General features: G+C 47.9%; 1 protein-coding gene across 1 annotated transcript in view; it reads left to right on the top strand.

The window, feature by feature from the left end:
• Positions 1 to 23,562, top strand: part of Wdfy4 (WDFY family member 4) — a 232,123-nt gene that overhangs the window by 74,030 nt on the left and 134,531 nt on the right. Inside the window, 15 exon segments of the mRNA XM_038350155.1 lie at positions 5,478 to 5,692; positions 6,544 to 6,638; positions 7,656 to 7,872; positions 8,271 to 8,347; positions 9,345 to 9,566; positions 10,527 to 10,705; positions 11,584 to 11,815; positions 13,037 to 13,182; positions 14,246 to 14,357; positions 14,799 to 14,989; positions 16,835 to 16,987; positions 18,123 to 18,196; positions 19,872 to 20,033; positions 20,601 to 20,692; positions 22,794 to 22,893. Coding sequence (XP_038206083.1) covers positions 5,478 to 5,692; positions 6,544 to 6,638; positions 7,656 to 7,872; positions 8,271 to 8,347; positions 9,345 to 9,566; positions 10,527 to 10,705; positions 11,584 to 11,815; positions 13,037 to 13,182; positions 14,246 to 14,357; positions 14,799 to 14,989; positions 16,835 to 16,987; positions 18,123 to 18,196; positions 19,872 to 20,033; positions 20,601 to 20,692; positions 22,794 to 22,893 — 2,267 coding nt within the window.

Raw genomic sequence — 23,562 nt, 5'->3', positions numbered from 1 at the left:
TGTGCTGCCAAAGATGGCTAGAATAAATAGACTATTAGGGATTTCTTTTTTGTAACTTGATTGTGTGGTTTGTGAACACAAACTCTGTATGTGGTAATTTTGTTTTGCAACATCATATGTTGAATGTGGCTGAAGGACCTACTGACTTCACAGCCTTCCACAGCACCGTCAAGTATGTGGGAACCAAGAGTTGAAACACAGCGTCTGTGGGGAACATACCACATTCAATCCATGGCAGTTAGGATTGAATCCTAGGCTTATGTTATCAGGAAGTGCAGCCTTTGTATGGATGTCTTCTGGGAAGAGGGAGGTGGAACAGAGGCTCATTCCTTTATAACCAACTTGGCTTTAGCGACCAATCTGTCTAGTACAGAAAGAAAGACATGGATTCTGGTGATCAAATAGAACTTATATTGCTTTGTCAATTTGACAGAATCTAGAGTTACCTGGGAAGAGAGGCTCAGTAAGGAACTGTCTGGATCAGGTTGGCCTGTGGGCATATCTGTGGGCATGTCTGTGGGCATGTCCCTGGGGTTGTCTTGGTTGTGTTATGTAAGGTGTGAACCCTGGCCCACTGTAGGTGGCTCCATTCCCTGGGCCTAGGGTCCTGGGTTGAGAAACTGCAGAGAGAATGAGCCAAACGCTAGCATACACGTTAGTTCCTTCCTCTCTGCACGTGACTGTGATGTGATCAGACCAGTTGCTTTATGATCCTGCTGGCTGACTTCCCCAGAGAGGTGGACTGTAGCCTGGGATTGTGAGCCTGAAATCCTGAGAGAACAAAAAAACAAACCCTTTCTCTCGTCAGTAGCCTTTGTCAGGCTAGTTTGTCACAGAAACAGGAAAGAAAGCTAAGATGCAAAGTGAGCCGAGATGACGAACTCCCACGTCTAGGATGCTGTAGGAGTAGCACAGAAGAATCTGGAACCATGGCAAGGAGGCAGCTCCATGCCATGGAAGAAGAACAAAAATCAATTCTATGTAAGCAATTTGTAAACAAAAAAAACCCCACAACTTATCAAGAACCGCTTTCCAGAGGACCTATCCCTAGCAACATTCTTACAATTTTTAGTAACCAGAAGAGCGAATGTCATGGAAAACCGTTACCTCGCTCCCTAAGTGGGAGAACATTTCAACCTAGTTGGAGTAAACAACTAATCCAATATGAGTGAGTAAAAAAGGCCCTGGTTCTGTCAGAGTTCTAAAGAAGCAGTTCTGGGGTGTAGAGATTTTGTCTCTCGGGTCATCAGAGTTAGTGTCGGGAAGGCACCCTGCACACTGGCGTGTTTCAACCCTCCAGCCTCCTTGAACACGCTTAGCTGTGTTAGCCCGTTTTCTACGGCTGTAAGAAAGCAAGTGGTGCTGCCGCTTTGTAAGGAGAGGAGACTCAAAAGCCCTGGCTGCAGAACTAGAATTGCTTCAGCTCTGGTAGATCCTCTTGGCAGATGACATCACAGTGGAGGGAAATGTGAGAGAGAGAAAAGCACCCCACTGGTACGAAATTGGGTCCCACAGGACTAGGCTAACTCTGAGGCATGACCCCCCAGCGGTTCATCCACCTCCCACCATCCCCTTCTCTTCAGCTCTTACCACATCCAGACCACCATCCTACAAACCAAGCTTCCAGAACGTGGCCTCTTGGGGGACAAGCCACATCTAAAGGATGTCACCATCCCACCAAGACCCAGTTCTTTCTGGACACTGTGACTTATTAATGTGGACCAGGAAGAAAGTTGGGAAAAGGGGGGAGGGAAATAAAAAAGAATAAATAAGCCAGGATGAACCCCAGTCTTGACAGTTAGGTTGACAAATCAGAACCTGACTTAGGGCCACCCCCACTATCGCTTTGTGAGTTAGCTTTGAGAATCCAACCCACCAGCTTGGTGACCCTTGACTTTACCACAGAGTCCTAATTGAACCACCTTCCCCTTTCCTGCATTGGAAGTACAATGCGTTAGGGAAATCAATCCATTTTGCAGGGGGAGAAACCAGACTGGTTTCCTGCCACTGCTCATATTTTCACTCAAACCCCATTTACTGGAACCAGCATTGAAAAAAAAGCGAGCACATTTTATTCAAAACAAGGACAATATTGGTATTTGATGGGGCTTGCCGTGATCATGAGAACAATCAATTTCGCCTCCTCCATTATGGGGTATCGAGCAGTTTTGGAGTGAACTTGTGGCAACATTAGACAGGATCAGCATTTCCCCTTTGAAAACTTTCTCTTTTTTCCTTTTTGCATATTTAGATTGTAATTATAGCTCTCTGGTGGGGGAAGGGAGTCAAAAGACAAAAAACAGAGTCAAAGTCCCTAAAGCAATAAGTAAATACTTACTGGTAATGAAAAATTGGAGATTGGAGACATTTCTCTTTAATTCTTATTAATAATACATTCTGATATTATTTTTGCATCTAGCTTCATGCAGACTGTCTCCCCAACTCTCACCCCAAATTAAAAGAATGCAGTTACCAAATGATAGCCCGACTCTGGTAGAGAGGATGGTCACGGCAGGAAGATGCATGTTCTCTCTCTGCTATCAGGAGTGCAGAGAAAGGCAGGCAAGGTTCACATGGATGCAGGAAGAGACAGCATCAGAGGAAAGATGTGGGAAGCAAAGGCAGGGAAGTTGATGCATTTTCACACAGATGAGACCCTTGATGTACCAGCTATGGCACGGGACTTGTTTGATGCACACCAACTTAATCATGTTTGCTTTTAGATTCTTATTCCTGTTTGTCTAAGCGTGGGTATCAGCAACCTCAGACCAGCTATGCAGAGATCACTTTTAAATAGAAGTCTATGAAACTCTAGAAGTGGTTTTGAATGTGTCCCTCAAAGGTTCTTATAGTAGAAGCTCCATTTCCATTGGGGCAGTGTCCAGGGGGCTTTAAGGAACAGAGCCTAATGGGAGGTCATGGGCATGCTGCCTTTGATAGGAATTGACATAGTTCTCAAAGGACCCTAGCAGGTTGTCTTAAAAGAGAAAGTGTGGTCCTTCTGTCGTCTCTGGCTTCTTGTCTCACTTTGTGATCCCCCCCTTTTCTTCTGTCCTTGCCATCTGAACGTGACCCAGCCAAGTAGGTATAACGCAGCCAGAGCTAAGCAAATGCGTGTGTCATGCCCTTGAGTCTCCAGAAACATAAGCTAAATGGACCTGCTTTATGATATACAGTACTAGTCATTACCTTAGAGTAACAGAAACCAGGCTAGTGTTAGCAGCATCTCCTCCATGTGATGAGACATGTCTTCAACATCAGTCACTGGTGGCGTTGACAAAACTGACAGTTTGGAATGACAAAATCCTGCCCAGCAAGAAAGTCATAATTAAAGTCCCTCACACATGGTGGCATGCCCCCAAATTTTAAGGTAACCTAGATATGGGACGCTAAAGGGCTAGAGGGCTCTTCAGGGTAAAAGAGCTGGACACAGAAGCCTAAGAACCTGATTTCCAGTCCCCAGAACATGAGTGTCCGTAATCCAAGCATTCCTCCTAGTAGGAGATGGGAGGCAGAAAGTGATAATCACTGGAAGCTGGTGTGTCATCCACAATGGGAAAAAAAAAAAACAGCAAAAGATTCTGTCTTAAGGTAGAAGGTAAACACAGATATTGAAGTTGTCCTCTGACCTCCACATGTGTGCTGTGATACACTGATCCCCGAATTCACGCACATAAGTGCGCTTGCTCTCTCTCTCTCTCTCTCTCTCTCTCACACACACACACACACACACACACACACACACACACGGGCAGAAAGAAAGGGGGGAATTACTCAATGTCCTAACTTTGAAACAGGAGTTGCAGGAGCTAGGCAGGTAAGCCTTGAGTTGACGTAACAACAGGAAGGTACTATCTTTTGGCACTAAGCTACACAAGTGGTAAACCCGGCAAGGCGGTGATGAAATGATATGCTTCTGAGGATGAGTCCCAGGCTCATCATCAGTCCAATCCCTTGCCATGTGACTCTGGGCAATTACCTTCTCTGAGCTCGGCTTCCTCATGTGCAGAGCAGAGATGATGCCGTGATTACAACATTCGGTCCATGCTGGAACACTGAGAGCACATCCTAAGTACCCCGGGAGTTACTGCTGTCACAGGTAAAATGTGACCCTTAAAGTAAACATCAGCCCTGACCCTCCATTTTGCCTTTAAGAGTCCATGAAATGTACACAGGGCCATGGGAAACGCCTTCTCTTCCCAGTCACCGAGTGTGTTTAAAGCATTTTCCTCACTGTGTACAAATGGTCTCCCTGGCTTTTTATCCATATTACGTTTAGTCTGTGACTCTCTTGAGAGTAGGCAGTGTCTGCATTACCAGTGCAGGGCCCCTTAGTATCGGTTGGAGGAACAAGACTGAGAGGCTTGGGGAGGTTCCAGGGAAACCTCCATAGAGGATGGGAGTAGCACACGTCTGTGGCTTGGTGAGATCAGATGCCAGTGCTCACGAGAGAGGTATCACAGCCGGCCTCCAGATCAGCCTATTCCATGGACTGGAGACAGTAGAGTATGCTGCGTGTGTACTGAACATGTAGACTTTGCTTCTCGTCATTATTCCCGACAGAGCGGAATGTTGATGGTACAGCATTTGCATTGTATTGTGTGTCTTAAGTAATCTAAAAGTGATTTAAAGGGTACAGGATGATATCCATGGGCTAAGCGGAAATACCATGGCACTTTATCTAAATGACTCAAACATCTGTGGGTTTTGGCACCCAAGGGGAGTCCTGGAGTCCCTCTCTCGTGGGATGGGTGGGGATGACTATATTAGGTAAGTGCCATTGTGGTTTCTCCTGGCCTTGCTCTGGTATCTTAACATCATTGACACTGGCATAGATTTCTCTTCTTGAAACCACAAAGTAGAACAAAGACTTAAGGTATTAAAAGGATGGTGTGCACGTGTGTGTGCACGCACGCATGTGCACGCACATGTGTGTGCATGCATGTGTGTGTTTTGAGTGTTTTGTTCATGCAACTAGGTGGACCCTACCTTTGGTACTCAAAGTACAAACTAAAATGTAGAAATTGATTGAATAAATTCAGTTTGGGGAATGTGGGTCCACTTAGTGGCATAGCCACTCTTCAGGATCAGTGACTTCATCAGAGAAGGTCAGAAAGCTGTATGACCAGATTTTCCTGCCTTTTGTAGGAGATGTCAAGTCTTGATTTTTGAAATCCGTAGACATTTTAGTGCTAGCAATCAACTCAGAAAGTTTCCCAGTGTTAAATGGTTTTGATAACACCTTTCTGAGGAGGACCCAGGATTCCCGCATTCCTGTTTGCAGCCTGTATTCTGAGTTGGTAGCTAGCTCAAGTAGCCGACTTTCCCTAGCTTGTTATTGCAGGTGAGGCTAGCATTCAGAAGAACAGCTGAGACAGTGGGTAAGGGCAGCTGTGGGGGGCACAGGTGGCCTTACAGAGCCACCCAGAGGACATTCTGCTCTCCCAGACTCACTGCTTGCTTTGATCGCCTCCTAGCTTTCTGAGGAGGTTCAGTGCTCCATGGCCAGTCACCTCCTATCCCTGGTGAAATCGGAGAAGAATCGCCAGGTCATGTGCGAGGCAGGGATGCTCCGGACACTTATGACCTTTTGCCGCAGAACCCTCAGCACGGGTGGCAGTGCCCTGCACTCGCTTCTCATCAGGATCTTTGAAAAGCTCGGCTCCCAAGCCATCGAGCCAGACGTGCTAAGGTACTGCATGCATTAAGCATCCAACACCACAGACCCCAAAGCAGGATGGATAATGGGTACCCTGTGCACAATCAAGTCACCAGGGACAGAAGTGTGCATCCTCCTCTCCCCTGCTCCAGCATCGGATGTGTATGCACACAGAGCAGACATAGCCTCATCTGGCATTCTCTGGGGAATGAAAATGTCAAGGAGGTAAATCTAGAGTTAATCCCGGAGGCCTGGACTGGATCCAGGGTCAGATTGCACAGAGCTAGACTTTCAGGGGCAGTGGCCAGGGCAGCATGAAAAGGATCAGATTCAGGGACTTCACTGTACACAGCAGAGGTCTTTCTGCACACAGGAGGGATAGAAAGGACGCAGGAGAAGGGACAAGAAAGCAGAGGAAGGACATGCATCATGCAAGAAAAGTTAAGGCCCTTACTGCCCTGGAGCAGGATGGAGAAGATGGTCCAGGTTCATACTCAGCAGACTGCCACTTCCAAAGGAGCAGAGGGGACAGAAAATAACCCCCCAGACAGTGGCTCTGGGACCCAGGAGCCTCTCAGCCACTCTCAGGCCTGCCAGACTGGGCCGCAAAGCTAAGTACACAGGAAATACATTTATAAACCGGTAAATAGTGCATAGAATGAAGTCCAGCTTGACGTCCCCTGTTGCGGGAGTTCCTTCCGCTCCTTCAGCTCCCACAACAGTCCCCAGCTTCACCAACTCTGCTGGATAGATAACAAGACCAGGGCACACAGTTTCCGTGTGACTTTTGGAAATTGTATGTCAGGGGTGGGGGTATCTAGTGAATTGGCCTGGAAAAGTTTGCCTGCAATGTGACTTTAGCTGCCTCTCTTGATGATGTTTAGGCAGTTCCTAGGCCTTGGCATTCGGTCACCCCAGCCAGCTGCCTGGAAAAGCCTCCATTCGTCTCCTGGGCATGAAGACAACCCTGGAAACTCAGGTGAGGAGACAGAACAGGACTGGTTGAGGAGTGAACAGTTAACTGATGTGGGGTTCCCCTCTGTATGCTGTGAATACCACTGGTTAATAAAGGAACTGCGTTGGGCCTACAGCAGAGCTATAGGGGAACAGAGCTAGGCGAGGAAAACTAAACTGAATGCTGGGAGAAAGAAGGGTGGAGTCAGAGAGAACCCATTTTTATTCCTGATGCATGATTGTTATAAGATAGAAAAGTGGGCGGATTTTAAAAGGTGTTTTTTTTTCATGGTGCTCAGTGGAGTAGGCAAAGTTTGCATAGGGGTTGGGGGTCCCAGAACCTCTTCCAGCCTCCACATGAGACAGGTGGCATTAGGCAGCTGCCTGACCCTTTTACCTGAGGTCACAAAACAATGGGCCTCTTTTCTTTACAACCCAGGGGTCCCATGTGCTGCACTGGGCAGAGGTGAGCAGCAAAGCTTTTTGTAAAGTTCACAGCTCAGGAGCAAAGTGGTATGCTGGGAGTGGAAGCATTGGACAATGCCCAGAGTCAAGCCATCTATCTGAGAGCATGCCATGCTAGGGATCCAGTTTGGAAAAAAGGACGTTACAGACACCTTGGATGTAAGACCACACAAAACACTGAGGCAAGAAAAGGCCAGCTCAGAATCAAAGGTGGAGAGCTGGGCTTGGAGCTGGCAGCCATAGGCAGGCGAATATGGAAGACAGAGCTGGTCAAGTCACTTTGAGGCCAGCAAGGAATGCCAGCCAGGCAAGCAAGACACTGGCAGCAGCTGCAAATGCTATGCAGAGAGAAGAACATGCTAGACTTAAAAGAAGTCACTTAGATCTGGTTATTGCCACCACTGCGTAGCATCTAAACTGGCAGAGTCCAGACTGAGGGTCCACTGTATTTAGGAAGTACCTAGGGACTCTTGCAGAATGCTCCATTAGGCTGTGGCAGGAACATCAGAGATACTGCCAGAACAGGAGGGGTACTACATCAGGCAAGGACACATCTTTTTCTTGTTTCCTGTCTCAGGGTCATGTGCCGATACAGCTGACAAACCTACAGATGCCAGCCCATGCCCTGGAGGGTCTCAGGACCACAGATCCCTGTGGACCTCCCAAGATTCAGCCACAGCCCTCCAGACAACATTAAGCCTCATTTCCATGACCTCTCCTCGCAATCTGCAGCCTCAGAGGGCAGCTCTGACTCCATCCTTCGTGGAATTCGACATGTCTGTGGAAGGTTATGGGTATGGAGAACTCTTATATATTTGGAAAATGATTTATTATTTTCCCAATACCTCTGATGATCTATAACACTGGCTACATAATTTTGGCCCCTATTGGTTCTCGTTGCTCAAACAGAGGTGTATTTAAGTAGTTACACCTCTGTCCAGTGGAGAACGGCAGAGTCTCTATTCATGGAGGACCAGAGCCCTTTTCTTTCCTACTGTACCTGCTTCTAGAATGTTCTCCATGTTGTCTGACACCCAGGGAGGATTCATCCCATCAGCGCCAACTGCTTTCTGTACTTGGAGCCACATGGCCTAAGAGGGCATACTGCCGCTGGGGTAGGGTGGAGCAGGGAGATGTCATAGCCCAGACTGCTGATGCTATCTAATGACCAGAAATTCTTTCTTATTTCCAGCTGCCTCTTTATTCCAACCTTGTCTACTGTCATGGGGACCAGCACAGAGCACTCCATCTCTGGAGGGACTGGATCAGGTAAGCATCTCCCAAGACCTTAGGGGACCCTAGCAGATTTCTATCCCACATCTCCAGAAAGCACAAGTCTTTCATCAGTCTCAAGTCTCTACAGATGAGGAGACTTCTGCCTACTACATCTGCTCACGGTCCCTTAGAACAGCTACCCTATTCATCATGCATTGCACGGGCTCACCCCACAGCCAGCGCTCAGGTAGCATTGACATCTGTGGAGTAGCTGCATCTGAGGCTGAGCCATCGCACAGAAGCCCGGAATAGGCTGAAATGGAGCCGCGTATGCTGTCAACTTTCTCTACAGAGGGGATGGGGGGGGTCATCAGGAGGAGATGAAACCATGGTAGGTGGTTTCTGGGCATCAGCTGGGAGCCTGGCCATGCTTTGCAAAGCATTTCACTGAACTTACAACACACTGGGTAGTGCGGTGCAAGAGCTTAGAGTGACCTGAGGTCAGGGCTCCTGATTATCAAAGCCTGGTTCCTGGTGGTTCATGGCTGGCCTGTCGGTTCAGGACAAACTTCCTTTCTGCGAATGGTCCCAAGTGTGCTAACACGGCTACAGATGCTATGCTAGTGGGGACAGTAGTGTCAGCGGTATCGCCAACTCTGCTGCAACAAGGACGTGGTGCTTCCTTGGACCAGGTCATTTCTTCACCTTAGGTTCAGCTGAGCTAGGGTCCTCACCTCCACGGGGCCCCAAGCCTGAATTGAGATCAGTTGCAGAGGCTTAGATATTAATAAGCCGCAGGGACAGCAACTTCTCTGCTCCCTTGGCAAGGCCACATGCCATACAGGGCTCCAGGTCTGGGAGCCTCCTTATCCTGGCATGAACAATGAGAAGCACCCCAAGCTTGGTGGAATAGGAGTGGGTGCGGAGTAGGCCAGATGCTGAGCTAGTTCCTGGTAGGTGGCCCTGCAGGGTGGGGTCGGAGCTGCCTGGTGTCTGTCTCAACCACTTCTTGAGGACAGAGTGTAAAGCTATGCTTGTGTCCTACCCCCAGGTACCCCCAGGCCGTTCCCTCCACCAGGAGGACTCACCTTCTCCTGCTGGTTCCTCATCAGCCGGCAGGCCACTGTCATGGAGGGCCACCCACTGCGCTTCCTGACCTTGGTGCGCCACCTGGCCAGGACTGAGCAGCCCTTTGTCTGCTTCTCCGTCAGTCTCTGCATGGATGACCTCTCCCTGGTTGTGTCCACAGAAGAGAAAGAGTTTTCAGCCCTGGGTAAGGCCCTGGGTTCCAAGGCCTGTGTGGTTGCTGCCTGGGGAATGAGGCCCAGCCAGATATTCTCACACAGATGTACATGGAAACTTGGTGACACCCTGCATCTCTTTATCTTTTTAAATGCTCCCTTGACTTCTGTGCACGGTGAAAGGTCTAAGTCAATATATGTAGTGTGCCACTCTGGTCTGGGCCCTGCGTGGCTCTAGAGGTCATGCTCATTGACCTTCCAGAAAACTAGTTCTGTCCTGACAGGAGGAACACCGGTGGGACTTGGGGTTAGTCATATGGAACACAAACTGCATCACTAGGGAAAGGTTTATGAAGAATAGACTCAACTTAGTTGAAGCTGAAGTAGCCCTTGACCTGTCCACGAATGACCCAAATTCAGAGGGCTGACAGCTCTTCCACGTGGCAGGTTGGTAACTCTGGGTACCTGGAAGCCTGGTTCAGCTGGCTCAGTAAAACTGATGGCTGATCCTGGCTCTGCCCGTCAGACTCCAGCATATTCCCTAGCTCACCTCCCTTATGGCTAGGCCCAGATACCTCAGCCATCACTCCTGTGCTAAGAGTCACTGCCTCCCAGCTAAGTCTATGGGAAGTCCTGAAAATGGCCTCCTCCCTCTCAGGTCACCTGACAGGTGCCTGACTGAAGCTGTTAGAGCTGACTGTGTGATTGGCCTAAGCTCTCCTTACTGCCTTAGGGTAGTAAGTGTGTGCAATGACAAGCACCATGCCTCACAGGGCTGTGGGCGTGTTAGTGAGGTAATGCTTGTAGCCATGTTTAACTAGTGTCTGGCACAGAGGCTGAGCTCGGGGAGTGATGGCAGCAGCTATTGCTGCAGGGAATCTGGTCCACAGACATAAGGCCCGTGTGGGCTAGCCAGGGGTATCACCCTCGTCACTGCTCTTGAGTCTCTGTACCATATTGCCTCATGTGAGGTCCACTGTTCTCTTCTGCAGATGTCATGGAGCCTGAAGATGAGGCCGAGCCCTCTGCAGGGCGCCAGCTACAGGTCAGGTGCAGCCAGCTGCTGACTTGTGGCCAGTGGTATCACCTGGCTGTGGTGGTCAGCAAAGAAATGAAAAGGAATTGCACTGTGACCACGTATCTGGATGGACAAGCTATTGGTTCAGCCAAGGTCAATGTCAAAGCCAAGTTGCCTTCATATGATCTGCTAATTACTCACCTCTCCATTTTTACTTGTTATTTATGTGTACATATGTGTGTGTATGTTTGTGTATATTTATGTATATGTATGTGTGTGTATCTGCATGTGTGTATACACGTGTGGATATGTGTATGTGTGTGTGTGTGTGTGTGATATCTTGATGGACCTTGCATTATGCCTACAAACCAATGAGAAGGAATGTAACATCTTTAGCATGTTGAGTCTTTCTAGCCGTGATCATGGTGTATCTCTCCTTTAACATAGATCTCTGAATTTTCTCTTATCAATTTGGAATTTTCAGTATGCAAATCCTGTTTATGTTTTATTAAACACCATTTTTCCTTTGAATAATTGTTAATGGATTTGGTTTCACTGTTAGTTTATAGATATGCAGTTGATTTTTGTGTTGTTTGGATACCCTGTGACTCTGATGAGCTCAGTAGTTCCAGGAGATTAAAAACATTCATGGGCATGCCATCTGCAAACAGAAGCCGTTTATTTCTTCTTTTTGAACCATGCAACAGTAATTATTGTAAGTACATGCAACTATTAATGTTCCAATAATGGACACATGTTCTTAGTGCAATGACTGGGCCAAGGAAGCTGGACACTGTGTTTCTTTATATTTCTTGTCAAATTTTTTTCCAACGGTGGCATCGAAGTGCCACGCCCCTCCACATCTATACTTTCTGGGTGTTCTGCTGTGTGCTTCCCAGATTTGAGAGCCATCTTTCTGACATTTTAGATAAAATAAAATTTTATTTTGGTGTGGGAAATGAGCTTCTAACATTGTATCATCACATACACCTTTGATGGCTCTGGGGTAAGTGCTGCTCTTGTTTTAACAGATGCTGTATGTTCAGGCCTTACCAGGGACTTTCCTTTCGATGGACCCATCTTCATTTGTGGATGTTTATGGCTATATTGGGACCCCTAGAGTTTGGAAACAAAAGTCGTCACTAATCTGGCGTCTTGGCCCCGCATACCTTTTTGAAGAAGACATATCAGTGGATGCGTTGGCACTTATTATCAAACTTGGCCCGAGGTACTGTGGCAACTTTCAGGCTGTGCACCTTCAAGGTATGGAGTGTTTTGATTTATAACGGTTCTGCTCGTATGAGTTTTTAAGTGGGTACCCAGTTATTTATAGCATATTTATAAAGAATAAACTCAGAAGAGGTCAATCATTAGGGGAGGCCTTTGTAATTGGAACATTATATATTTACAACCCAAGAGAAACTGTCACAGAAGAGGAAATGACAATAGCCTTTAGATTTCAACTCCTTAGTGCCTAATGGAGGAAGGTAGGTGAGTAATACTCTCAGCAAGCAAAGGGAGGGGGGAATGGGATAAATAAGTTACATTCCTTTTAATGAAGACGCTTTTTAACTAAAGTATACTGTTGTCTTCAATTATTAAACAGGCAGACAGCATCCCCATTTTCTTTATTGATTGTTGGCTGTTCAAGCAGGGAGCTTGCTCTCTGAGCTCTGCCAGGTCCAGGGGTCAGTTCCCATCTGGAAATAAAGACAAATGCATCTGCGTTTGAAGGCCTTATGTGCGGCCAAGGCGACTGAGTACTGCCGAGTGCTTCAGTTTCCAGGACCAGGTCTGGTGTGGCCTTCATTTCCTGGGGCCAACGGCATTGACCAGAGCCACTGGCTCGGGTCTGGAGCCTGAGGTTCACTGACTCTGTAGTCATACAGTGTTCCTTTAGTAGGGTTTGCTGTCAGTCACCTGGGGGCCAGAATACTCATGCCAAGTGGGATGTTCACAGTAGCCATGCACTCAAAGTCTTAGGTCTGTCAGTCCCACACGCCCTTTCTCTTTCAGACAAAGTTACTTAGCCCCTTGGAAGTGAAGTGAGAGCTTTGATAGACGTTTCTATTCTTCTTAATTTCATCCCTGCAGCACCTTCATTTTCTAGAAGAGTCCACCTTGAAAGGTTGCCTTCTGTTTATTTGTTGCCATTGTTTTGTTTGTTTTTGTCCTTAAAGGGTCTCACTAGGTAGACCAGGCTGGCCTCAAACTCACAGACATCCTTCCACCTGCCCCTGCTTCCTGAGTGCTGGGATTAAAGGTCTGCCTCACCACATTTGGTTCCAATCTCATTCTTATATTAGGAACCAGAGAAACATAGCTGGAGTAAAACTTTTGACACACAGATATACAAAATGTAGCAACATGCAGACACCCACCCAGTGACCGCTTTAATGTGTGGCGGTGGGCATTAATGGTCAAAGGGTCAGTTTCTTTCTCTGTAAAGGGAGGCTGGAACTGACTAAAGGTATGCTGTCCTAGGAGAAGGCCCGGATGGTGAAGCCACACCCCTCATTGCAGAGGAAAGGGTTTCCTTTGGCATTCATGTGTCCAGCTCTTCTATCACCAGCATAATGAACATCAGAAACACCTACAACGAGGTGGACAGCCGCCTAATCGCCAAGGAGGTACAGCGTCCCACGTCCCTGCCTCCCCTCTTCCCCACTGCAAACTTCACTGTGTGGCTTTCGTTGGCTTTCAGGGCTTCAGTTACTATCCTGTGCTTGTCCATTCGTGGACGGACAGACAGGTGCACGCCATACTTCTCACTTCATTTGCTAAGACACAGCCGATTTCCCCACCAGGACTAAGCCTTTTTAAAAATTGTTTAAAGAGGAATATGTGTGCCCTTTCTGGTGAAGGACTCAGAACTCTTTTAATATCATTTTGATTTTGGAAACCCTACTACTGATCTTTGCTTTGAACACTAGCGACCTTACAGAACAACAAGCAAATGCATGTGTAAAGAAAGATGCTATGTGCCTCACCATTTCCTAATCCCTGCAGAAGTATCTCTGTTGAATTCAGTGCTGAGGACTGTTGGTTGGTTGGTTTGTATTCTCTTCAGTCTGATGGGCAGAGAGCCCCAGGGGTCAGGATTGAGGCTCTGGCATGCACCAAAGTTGTATCTTCCTGTATATCATGATTACAGAAGGCAGGATTCCTCTCCTCCTGGGTCTCTGGAATCAGTAGTAGAAACAGGGCTTTGCAGAGCCTGAGCTGAGAAAGTCTTTGTTCTTGGTTTTTTGAGACAGGGTTTCTCTATGTAGACTTGGGTGTCCTAGAACTCACTCTGTAGCCCAGGCTGGCCTTGAACCAAAGAGACCAGCCTGTCTCTGCCTCCAGAGTGCTGGGATTAAAGGAGTGTGCCACCACCGCCACCCAGCTTGATAAAGCCTTGGTAGTGCTGCTTCGCTGTTGTCCCTGGGTTCCTCCTACCCATGGCCTCCTCTTTGTGAGAAGACAGGGTATACAGATTGTGTACTTATAGCTGACTCACTTGCCATTGCCCCACAAATGAGGAATGGGACAGTGATCTCACACTTTAGCTTCAGTCCCCAATAATGGCGAGTCCTCCACTAATTGTCACAGATGTCACCAGCCTTGGGCCTTGAGGTATCTATCCTGTAGGTCTCTTGAACCCTTCTCTCGCAGGGGTTTTGTGGCACTGACTGTTGTCACTTCCTCTAGATGAATATTGCTTCCCGCGACAATGCCACACCTGTGTTCTTGCTGAGAAACTGTGCTGGCCACCTCTCAGGGTCTCTTCGGACTCTCGGTGCTGTTGCTGTGGGCCACTTAGGTAAGTCAAGCAATAGACTCTATGTCGGGAAGTAGGGTTTGTGCATGCTAGAACTCTGGGGGTGGGAGACAAGATGGAATGTCCTGGGGAGGTCTTGGGAGGAGGGCCAGAGTTGAGAACAAGCGTAGCCAGAGAGTGACCAAGGAGTGTAGCTCCGCTCAGCTTGCTGCTTCTTGACTGACGAGCTCAACGCCCCCCCCACTGGTACCCCTGTACGAAAGGACCCTTGCTCTGGAACTCAGTGTGGCCTGTGTGCAGGAGCCGTGGCCATATTAGAGTGAAAATAACAGACACGTTGCCCAGACTTCTGGAGCTCCGATCTCTCTTCCCAGCCCTTTCTTCCTGTACGCGGGCAGAGAGAGACACAGGCGGCTGCCAGGGGCTGCTGCAGTGTGGCGTTGCTATAACATACTGATGACATGTCCTTTTCGGTTCCCTCAGGGGTGAGGGTGTTCCACTCCAGCCCTGCCGCCAGCAGCCTGGACTACATTGGAGGACCTGCCATCCTCTTGGGCCTCATCTCTCTGGCAACAGATGATCACACCATGTATGCAGCCATGAAAGTCCTGCACTCGGTTCTGACCAGTAACGCCATGTGTGACTACCTGATGCAGCACATCTGTGGGTACCAGGTAATCCCACCCTCGCAGCTGGCCCTGCAGCTGGCCCCGCAGCTTCCCAAAGAGGTGTCAACCCCAGGATGAGCTTCTCTTGTCCCAGTAGCATTACAGCGTGTCTGGAGTGACTTCTGGGAAAGAGAGTCCCAGCTAGTCCCACGTCCCTCATGACCTTGGCCACCCAAGCCAATAGATTGCTCCGCCATTCATTGACAGAAGTGCTGAGGTGACAGTCAGCTGCAAGGAGCTCTGTCTGGGCCAGCTTGCTCTCTTGTCTGCTAAGTAGCATTCTCCTCGATGATTCCAGAATCGCCTAGGATGCCTTATTCTGCTTCCCTCACACTGGCTAAGTCCAGATTATAGACTCAGACTGGTTTGAAATCCTGCCCCATCTTCTAACTTGCTGTTTAACCTTGAAAAACAATTTACCTCTGCCTCAGTTTCTCCACCTATAAAATTCATATCATCCCTCCTGCCTCTTGGCTTATAGTGAGGATTGAAGGATCTCATACAAATGAAGGACTTCAATTAAGCCTGACCAAGAGTCAGGGCTCAGCAAATATTTTCTGCTTTAAGTTCTTAACCTTCTTGTGATGCTGTTCTCTCATGTGTAAAACAGGACTACTAGCAGATACGGAGATGGGGATGATTATAACAGGACTACTAGTAGATATAGAGATGGGGATGGTTATAACAGGACTACTAGTAGATACGCAGATGGGGATGGTTATCACAGGACTACCAGCAGATACGGAGATGGGGATGGTTATCACAGGACTACTAGCAGATACGGAGATGGGGATGGTTGTAATAGGACGACTAGTAGATTAGAGATGGGGTTGGCTGTAACAGGACTACTAGCAGATACGGAGATGGGGATGGCTGTGCCTATGGACATACATGGGGAACTTAGAAGAGTGCCCACTCAGAAAAGTCGCTGCAGACATGTTCATGTCATTGTCATGACTCTGCAATTGAGAAGGTTTGATGCAGATATTTCCCTCCTGTCACCCCAAGCTGGGTTGGTTGGTAACTTTGAGAGGAAGCATAGAGAGGTCTTGTTTGGGGGAAGAAGGATGTCAAATTGAAGATGTGTCAAAAAAAAAAAGACCAGAAGAGAGTGAAAAATGTCACATATTCTCTGACCGTGAGCAGCGTTTTCAGAAGGCGTGTTGGAAGAGCAACGGGGATGTCTTGGGGGAACAGGGACAGAGAGTGAGCTTTGTCGGAACCGGGAGTTGGAGACTGAATTGTGTATAGTGATCTGGGTTCTGAAGGGATAGGTGATGGTTCAGATGTTAGCAGGTGGCTGGGTAGCCTGATTTTTATGTCGCCAAGCTCTTGAGGACACAAGGGAAGCCTCTTCCTTAGCTCTGCAATGCATTTTTAGAAATAAGGGCCTTGTTGTCTCCATCCCGGAGTGGATGCTATGCCTTGCTCACCTTCCGGTATAATAGCAGGACACAGCCAGGGGCTGCAGCCTGAGCAAGGCTGTGTGATCTATATGTGGACATGTGGTGGCTTCCCGATGATGTTGCCGCACCCATGAGAGCCCATGGTGACGAATGCATAGATCCAGTGAGAGATGAGGAAAAGCGTGGAGAGATGAGGGGTGACAATGAGGGGAAGCAGAGGTCGCCGTGAGAGGTCACATCTCCAATAGCCAGTAAGATGGGCATAGAAAGGGAAGGTGCCACAGAACTTGGTGCAGGTGAGTCTTGTGAGAGTATGGAATGGAGGAAGGCTGTCCAGAGAGAGGGGTGTGGCTTGGGAGCAGGGATGCTGTGGGAACTAGCGGTGATAGGAGAGAGGGGTCCAGCGACTCATCCGGGAATCCCATGGTGTGTCTCTGCTTTCCAGATCTTAGCCTTTCTCCTGAGGAAGAAGACAGCCTTCCTAAACCACCGCATCTTCCAGCTGATCCTCTCAGTGGCTGGCACTGCAGAGCTGGGCTTCCGACCATCTGCTGTCACCAACACGTGTGTCTTCCAGCATGTGCTCTGCAATTTTGAGGTAAACTGGAGACTGATGCATAGACCCTCAGGGGTGTGTGTGTGTGTGTGTGTGTGTGTGTGTGTGAATAAAACATAGTAAAAATGTCTGGTGTCTCACCTTCTTTCACAATCATATTGATAGTAGCTGGGGAAAATCATAACAGCTTTCGAGCTCACAGACCTGAGTTTATAGTTTAGCCCTGGTATCTCTGACGAGTGTGGCCTTGGCCTTGGGATGCTTCTTGATTACTCTGATCTCGTCATTATTTTTCTTCTGAGATAAAGTCTTGGTATGTAACCCAGGCTGGCATTGAACCCATGATTTTCCTGCCTCAGCCCATCTAGTGCTGGGATCCTGAGCAGGTATCTTTATGCCCTGATCCATTATGGTTATTTATGAAACCAAGATTATAATTTCTTCCTTGCAAACTGGCAGAAGGGTTTCATCTTATAGTGTCTTGGAAAGGCTTTTAAAGCCGTGAAGCACAATCTGATATGAAGGTTAAAGATAATATCCTGATTCCTTTGCATGGTGCTTTGTTGTTCCAAGTATTGTTTTAAAGAATGATCTGAGGTGCAGCTAGAGACTTTGAGGAAAAATGGGAGGATCAATAGACCTCTGGATGGATCAATCCATCCCAAGCAACATTTACGGAGTGTCCATGGCACCCAGGTGCTGTCTATATCCTGAAGATGCCATAATGTCCAAGACCCAGGCCTTCTTCACTACCAGAAGGAACGAGAAGACACTTTGATGCCCCCCCCCACCTGCCCAGTACCACAGAGAGTTAGACACAGGGTTTCTGAGGAGTGAAGTCCAGCTATACTTTAGGGACCAGGAATCCTGGGCCATGTTTGCAGAGTTGGGCGGGAAAAGGCTTTGTTAATAGAGGGTGTATTTGCAAGCATGTGAGCAATCCTGGGGGAAGTGGTTGATGGGGATGTCCTTGGTGAGAATCCAGACCCACAGTGAGGCACTAGGCAATAGGAGAGATGCTTGGGATTCCCCTTAGGGATGGCCTCCCCGTCTGCTCAGTGTCAGGGTATTAGCCTGACTCCGGAGCGGTAAACCTGTCGGCAATCCCAGTCTCAGACTCGGCAGACCCTGCTACACACATGCTTTGGTCTTAACAGAAGCCCGTTCTGTCTTCCAGCTCTGGACAAACACTGCAGATAACCTGGAGCTTGCTCTCTTTTCCCACCTCCTGGAGATCCTTCAGTCACCAAGGTTGGCTGGGTTTCAGTAGCCCTGGGGTTAGAACGAATGTCTTTCATTGTGTTGGGACTTTATCTCCAAATAGAAGGGGCTGAGGGGACAGGACAACCAGTGGTCTGGCATCTGTATTGTCTGAAACCTCCCAGTGTGGTGGGTTCTCACCTTGCCCTGCTGAGCAGTGGGAAGCTCTTTCTCCTCTGACAGACAGACCTCTGGAAGACGGTGCTGGGGAATAGAGGTCTACAGCCTTAAGGACTAGCCCCAAGTTTGGCCAGTTAGGGCTCAGCTAATGGTGAGATGGCCTGCAGAAGATACAGCTTCTCTGGACCCTGAGCTGCTCTCTGTCCATTGTTTCTGTAATTGACCTCTCCAAGTCACTTTGAAACAGCCACTTGGAGGTTCCAATGGCAGAAATGCAACCCCAGAATTTTTTAAGGAAGACAGAATGCAGGGAGGAGGAGGGATGGAAATGGAGGGGCTGGAAGAAGTAGTCAAGAAGTTCATTAGCATCTGTTAAGTGGAGGGCTCATAGCCTGAAGGATGCTAGGGTACCACTTAAGTACCTCCCTCTGCCCCTCAACCTTGGTTCAGTGTACACTGCTTCACTTGGGCAGAGGTTCTTCTGTGGCAGCCAAGCGGCCGTGGGACACCTCCTTGGGTCTTCCTCTTTGCTGGGCACCCTCCATGGGCTTTACTCCATAGTCCTAGGGCAGGACTGAGTCCTGATGGGCCATGGTGGTCCCATCGCCAGCCTAAGAGCATGGCTTTGCCTTTCCAGAGGCACGGAAACCACAAAAGGGCTGTGGAGGGAGAAAGGGCAGCAGAGCTGTGGACTATCCCTCTGCCTGCGACCTAATAACTGTTAATGTCATCCTTCTTATGGATGTGTTTGTAAATGGAGTTTTCATCCAAACTCCTATGACTGACTCTCTGCCTAGGTAGCCCCAGCTTTTGGGTGGAAGGTTTGGGGTCTATCCTCTCACATAGTTCTGTGATCTCTTCCCATTTGTGTCTGGGATGCAAAACTCTGCAGAACTGAAGATGTGTAATGCCAACAAGAACAGGCCAAAAGAGCACCCCGCCCCCGCTACACACACATCCACCTCCTCACCCTCCACATTCTCTACTTTCTATACCTGTTGTCTAAGTAACAGACATTGCCCTAGTGGCTCTTGTCTTTAGAGTAGAACTTACTGGAAATAAGATCGTGATTATCCTGAGGAGGGGTGTGGGCACTTGAATTCCATCTCTCTCCTCTGGCTCATCCACTTTGTGGTTTAGGGTGGGCAGGAAGTTCAGGCATGCAGACGGGCTCTGCAGGTCGCTGCTGCTTCTGCTGCTTGTTGGGAAGTGCTCTTGGGTCACATGTGTGTCTGTTGTCTTTGTTCTCAGGTTTTCTGAGGCAGGCATTAGCTCTCCCTGAGGCTCAGAATTCAAGTCAGTAATTGGGGTTGTCTTTAAAGGCGGTTTCCAGGGATGGGAAGGGACAATCAGCACATGCTCCAGCAACTCTGACACTTGGCAGACACATACCCGATGGGTGTCTTATAGCATCTTGACTAGTTGCCAGAACACTGGAGTCAGAGGGCCATGGAACAAGCCTAGCTTGGAAAGCCTTTTTAGCAGAAACAGAGAATTTGGTTCATTCCGGCCAAAGCTTTCACTGCCTCTCTCCCGGGCTCACCAGGGAAGGCCCCAGGAATGCTGAAGTGGCCCACCAGGCACAGCTGGTACCCAAGCTCATATTCCTCTTCAACGAACCGAGCCTGGCCCTGTCCAAAGTCTCCACCATCATCGCCATTCTGGGCTGTCAACTGAAGGGCCACTTTAACATCCGGGACTTACTCAGGTACTGGAACAAGCTCCTGGGAGTGGTGGCAGTACAGGTGGAAGAGCCTGGAACTATTTTACATGGGAATATACCAAGCCCACCCCTGTACTTATCAATACCTAGGCCTTTGTAGAGATCTGTAGCCAGGGAGGAGCTTTGGGACAAGAGTGGATTTGCTTGACTCAGGGTGGAAGAGGCTGATTATTCAGCCTCAAGCACTTATACACCCATTCCCAAGGACTCAAGATCATCCATTCCCCCAGTCACCCTTAGCAGCAATGGCCCCTTGTGTCTACCTCCTCTGAGTTCCCTCAGGATGGTCAGATGGTTCCACATCCTTTCTTCTTCACTCCGATCTGAAAAGTTGACCTGGAAGAACCAGAGTTAAATTCTTTGACCAGCCCTGATAGATTTAGAGATTTAGAAGTCTCTGGAAACTCTGTGCTGATCCCAGCAAAATCCCGTTTCCCTCAGACTTTCACTAGAAGCCCCACTCGAGTGGATGATGTAGAAAGCACTTACCACAAACCCAGCGGGCACAGCTGAGAGCCCTGCCTAAGTGCGTCCTTCCCTTGCCACACACAGGGTTGGACTGTTTGTTATATACACGCTCAAACCTTCGTCAGTGAATGAGCGGCAGAGCTGCCTGGATGGAGCCCAGGACCCCTCCGTACCTGGTGAGAGCCCCTTCTTCAGATATCAAAGCATCAGATGACCCTCAGGGCACCCAAAGCACACACTGGGGACCCCTTTGCCTAAAAATGAACTGTGGGAAAGAAGGGGAAACACCCACAGCTATGATGGCGAAACAGTGGCTGAGGAAGCTACATTTAATAATTCAGGTTATACAATCCACCAAGTCATATATTCCTGCCTCAGACCCTGCCCTGGTCTCCAAGGTCCACAGCACGGACAGTTCCCTCTCTAGGCATCCTTTATATGCTAGTCTCAGGCTCCTTTCCTGGTTGAAACTCATGGTCCCCCAGTATCCCAAGGAGCCTCAACCTGGCCCTCTGAAGCGGTACACATAGCTTTGTATGAGGGGACAACCTCTGTTCATACTGGGGGTGTGCTGTCTCTCCACGAATGCCACCCCCTGCCCGCCCGATCCCACACCTTCTCTGATAGACTGGTCACTTCCAGTCCCACAGGCTTTTTATTTCTAAAGTCCAAGGACTTCTTATAATGTATAGTCTGTGATGTTTTTATTTTCTGAGACAGGGTTTTTCTGTGTAGACCTGGCTGTCCTGTACCTCACGCTAGCCTCAAACTTATAGATATCCACTGTCTCTGCCTCCTGATTAAAGGTGTGTGCCACCACTGTCCAGCTCTTGATGTGATTTTTTTGAGCCACTTTCTTACCTATACATAACAACTGTCCTGTCTTACTCAGTATGGCTTTGCTAGGGGGGCATAAAGCAGCAACTACAGCCACTTTGCCCTGGGCCCTTTGGATTTGCACTGCTCAAGGTGTGGCCGTTTAAATGTAAAATTTAACTGATTAGGGGCTAGAGAGATGGCTCAGTTGATAAAGTGCTTACCATACAAGCACAAGAACCTGAACTTGGATCTCCAACATCCGTATGAAAAGCCAGGCACGCCTGCATGTATCTATAACCCCAGTGCTGGGGAGGCAGAGACAGGGTGATCGCTAGGGTTCTTTGGTCAGCTAGTCTAGCAGAATCCGAGAGCTCCAGATTTAGTGAGAAACCCTGTCTCTACAAATAATGTGGAGAGCAACAGCAGAAGATTATTCTGACATTGACCTCTGGCCTCTATCCACATGTGCACACATACCACATGCACAATAATACAACAACAAAATTGAAATGGTTAAAATTGGAATTTTGGATCTCTACATTGGCCACATTCTGAATGAGTAGTCACCACATGAAGCCAGTAGCCACTGTGTTGGACAGGGCAGATCTAAAATAGCCTGACCATCACAAAATGCTCTCTGGGGCAGGGTTGTTTAGCTTTGCCTCTTCTTAGGCCAAGCCTCGGAAGCAGAAATTACTGTTCCCATCTCTCAGATGACAGAACCAAAAGGCCAAGAGATTCGGACCTTAATAACAGATGGATCCAGAATCAAATAGAAATATGACTCTTCTCCCAGCTTCCGCTGTATGGTGTGTGTTCCTTGAACTTGTCACCAAGCAATAGCCAAGAGATTGAGTGAATGGATAGGGGTCAAGAGTGATATAGTTGGCCAGCCTCCTTTCTCACATGGATTTCATGCTGAGATTTTTAACCCATCCCACCCTTATTTTTTTGAGACAGGATCTCACTGTGTAGCATAGCTCTGATTGGTCTGGAACTCCCTAGCTAGACCAGGCTGCCATGGACTCACAGAGATCCACCGCCTATGCCTCTCTACTGCTGGGATTAAAGATGGACACGGCCATGACTATTATGAGTCTTCGATTTAATCCTTGTTAAATGTCATTATCTTGTCCTTTAGAGCTTTTCTGATACTTGAAGAGTCAGGTTGCTTCTCGCTGAAAGGTATTTTTGACCTTATCATTTTAAAGATTTTTCCTCAAGAGTAAACATTGAATCTACCTCCAAGTAAAGGGAAAAAGAACAACATATTCCAAAACTCTTTTCAAGTGTCTCGTGGAAGTCTAGAATTCAGTGCCAAGATTTTGAACCCTATCTGTGCCCAATTTCTAAGTAAACTATGTGTTTGATGAATACAATTGCTTGCTGTAGCAAATATTATGTCTCTTTACATCTGTTTGCTCTCAAATCTGAATTTTCTTTGTTTTCCTTCTTTAGCTGGAAGCCAAACATCTGGAAAGGCAATCTGGCTTAGAAACCAGTTGCTGGAGATGCTGTTTGGTGTAATATCTTCCCCCCAACTTCATCTGTCCTCTGAGTGAGTACCCGGGAAGAGTGATTTGGCTTGGGGTTGCCTCACGCAGGGTAGGGTGTTAAAACCTTTTCTTAATGAAAAGCATCTCCGAGTCTGCTTGCTGCACTGTGTCCTCACTAGTCAGAATGAAAATAATATTCTTTCCACCCAATCAACCAGACCTTGCCCTGAGATGCACTGATGCAATGTTCCATGGGCGTAGAGAACTAGAAACGGATTTGAAATCATTTCAATAAATCCTTCTGTTACCATAGCACCCTATAATAAATCCTTCTGTCACCATAGCACCCTATGATGGCTATTGTTTTGGCAGTTGTAACGACTGCTGTCTTTGATGTCTTATACTTGGCAGACAACAGAACAGAGAAATGGTTAGCCTAAATAACATCTATCAGAGAGAAGGTTTGCCAAATTCTTGTGCTGTTCACTTAGCAGTTTAGTTAGCTCTTCCAACTTGGATAAAAAGAAATATCTGCCTTCAATTAACTGTCAGAATAATGTTTAATCACAAGGCTGAGTACATTACTTTTCCTGTTGCCTGCCCGAGACTCTGTAGTCATTCTCTTAGCAACTATTTGTTGAGTACCTACTGTATACCAGAACACTGTAAACTGTATACTATTACTGGCTCTTAGGATGCAACCTTAAACCAGCCATTCCGTGGTTTTGCTC

This window comes from Arvicola amphibius, chromosome 12 (genome assembly GCF_903992535.2).
Source record: "Arvicola amphibius chromosome 12, mArvAmp1.2, whole genome shotgun sequence".
In the NCBI taxonomy this organism is placed as follows: domain Eukaryota; kingdom Metazoa; phylum Chordata; class Mammalia; order Rodentia; family Cricetidae; genus Arvicola; species Arvicola amphibius.
This window is presented reverse-complemented; position numbering and strand designations above follow the sequence as displayed.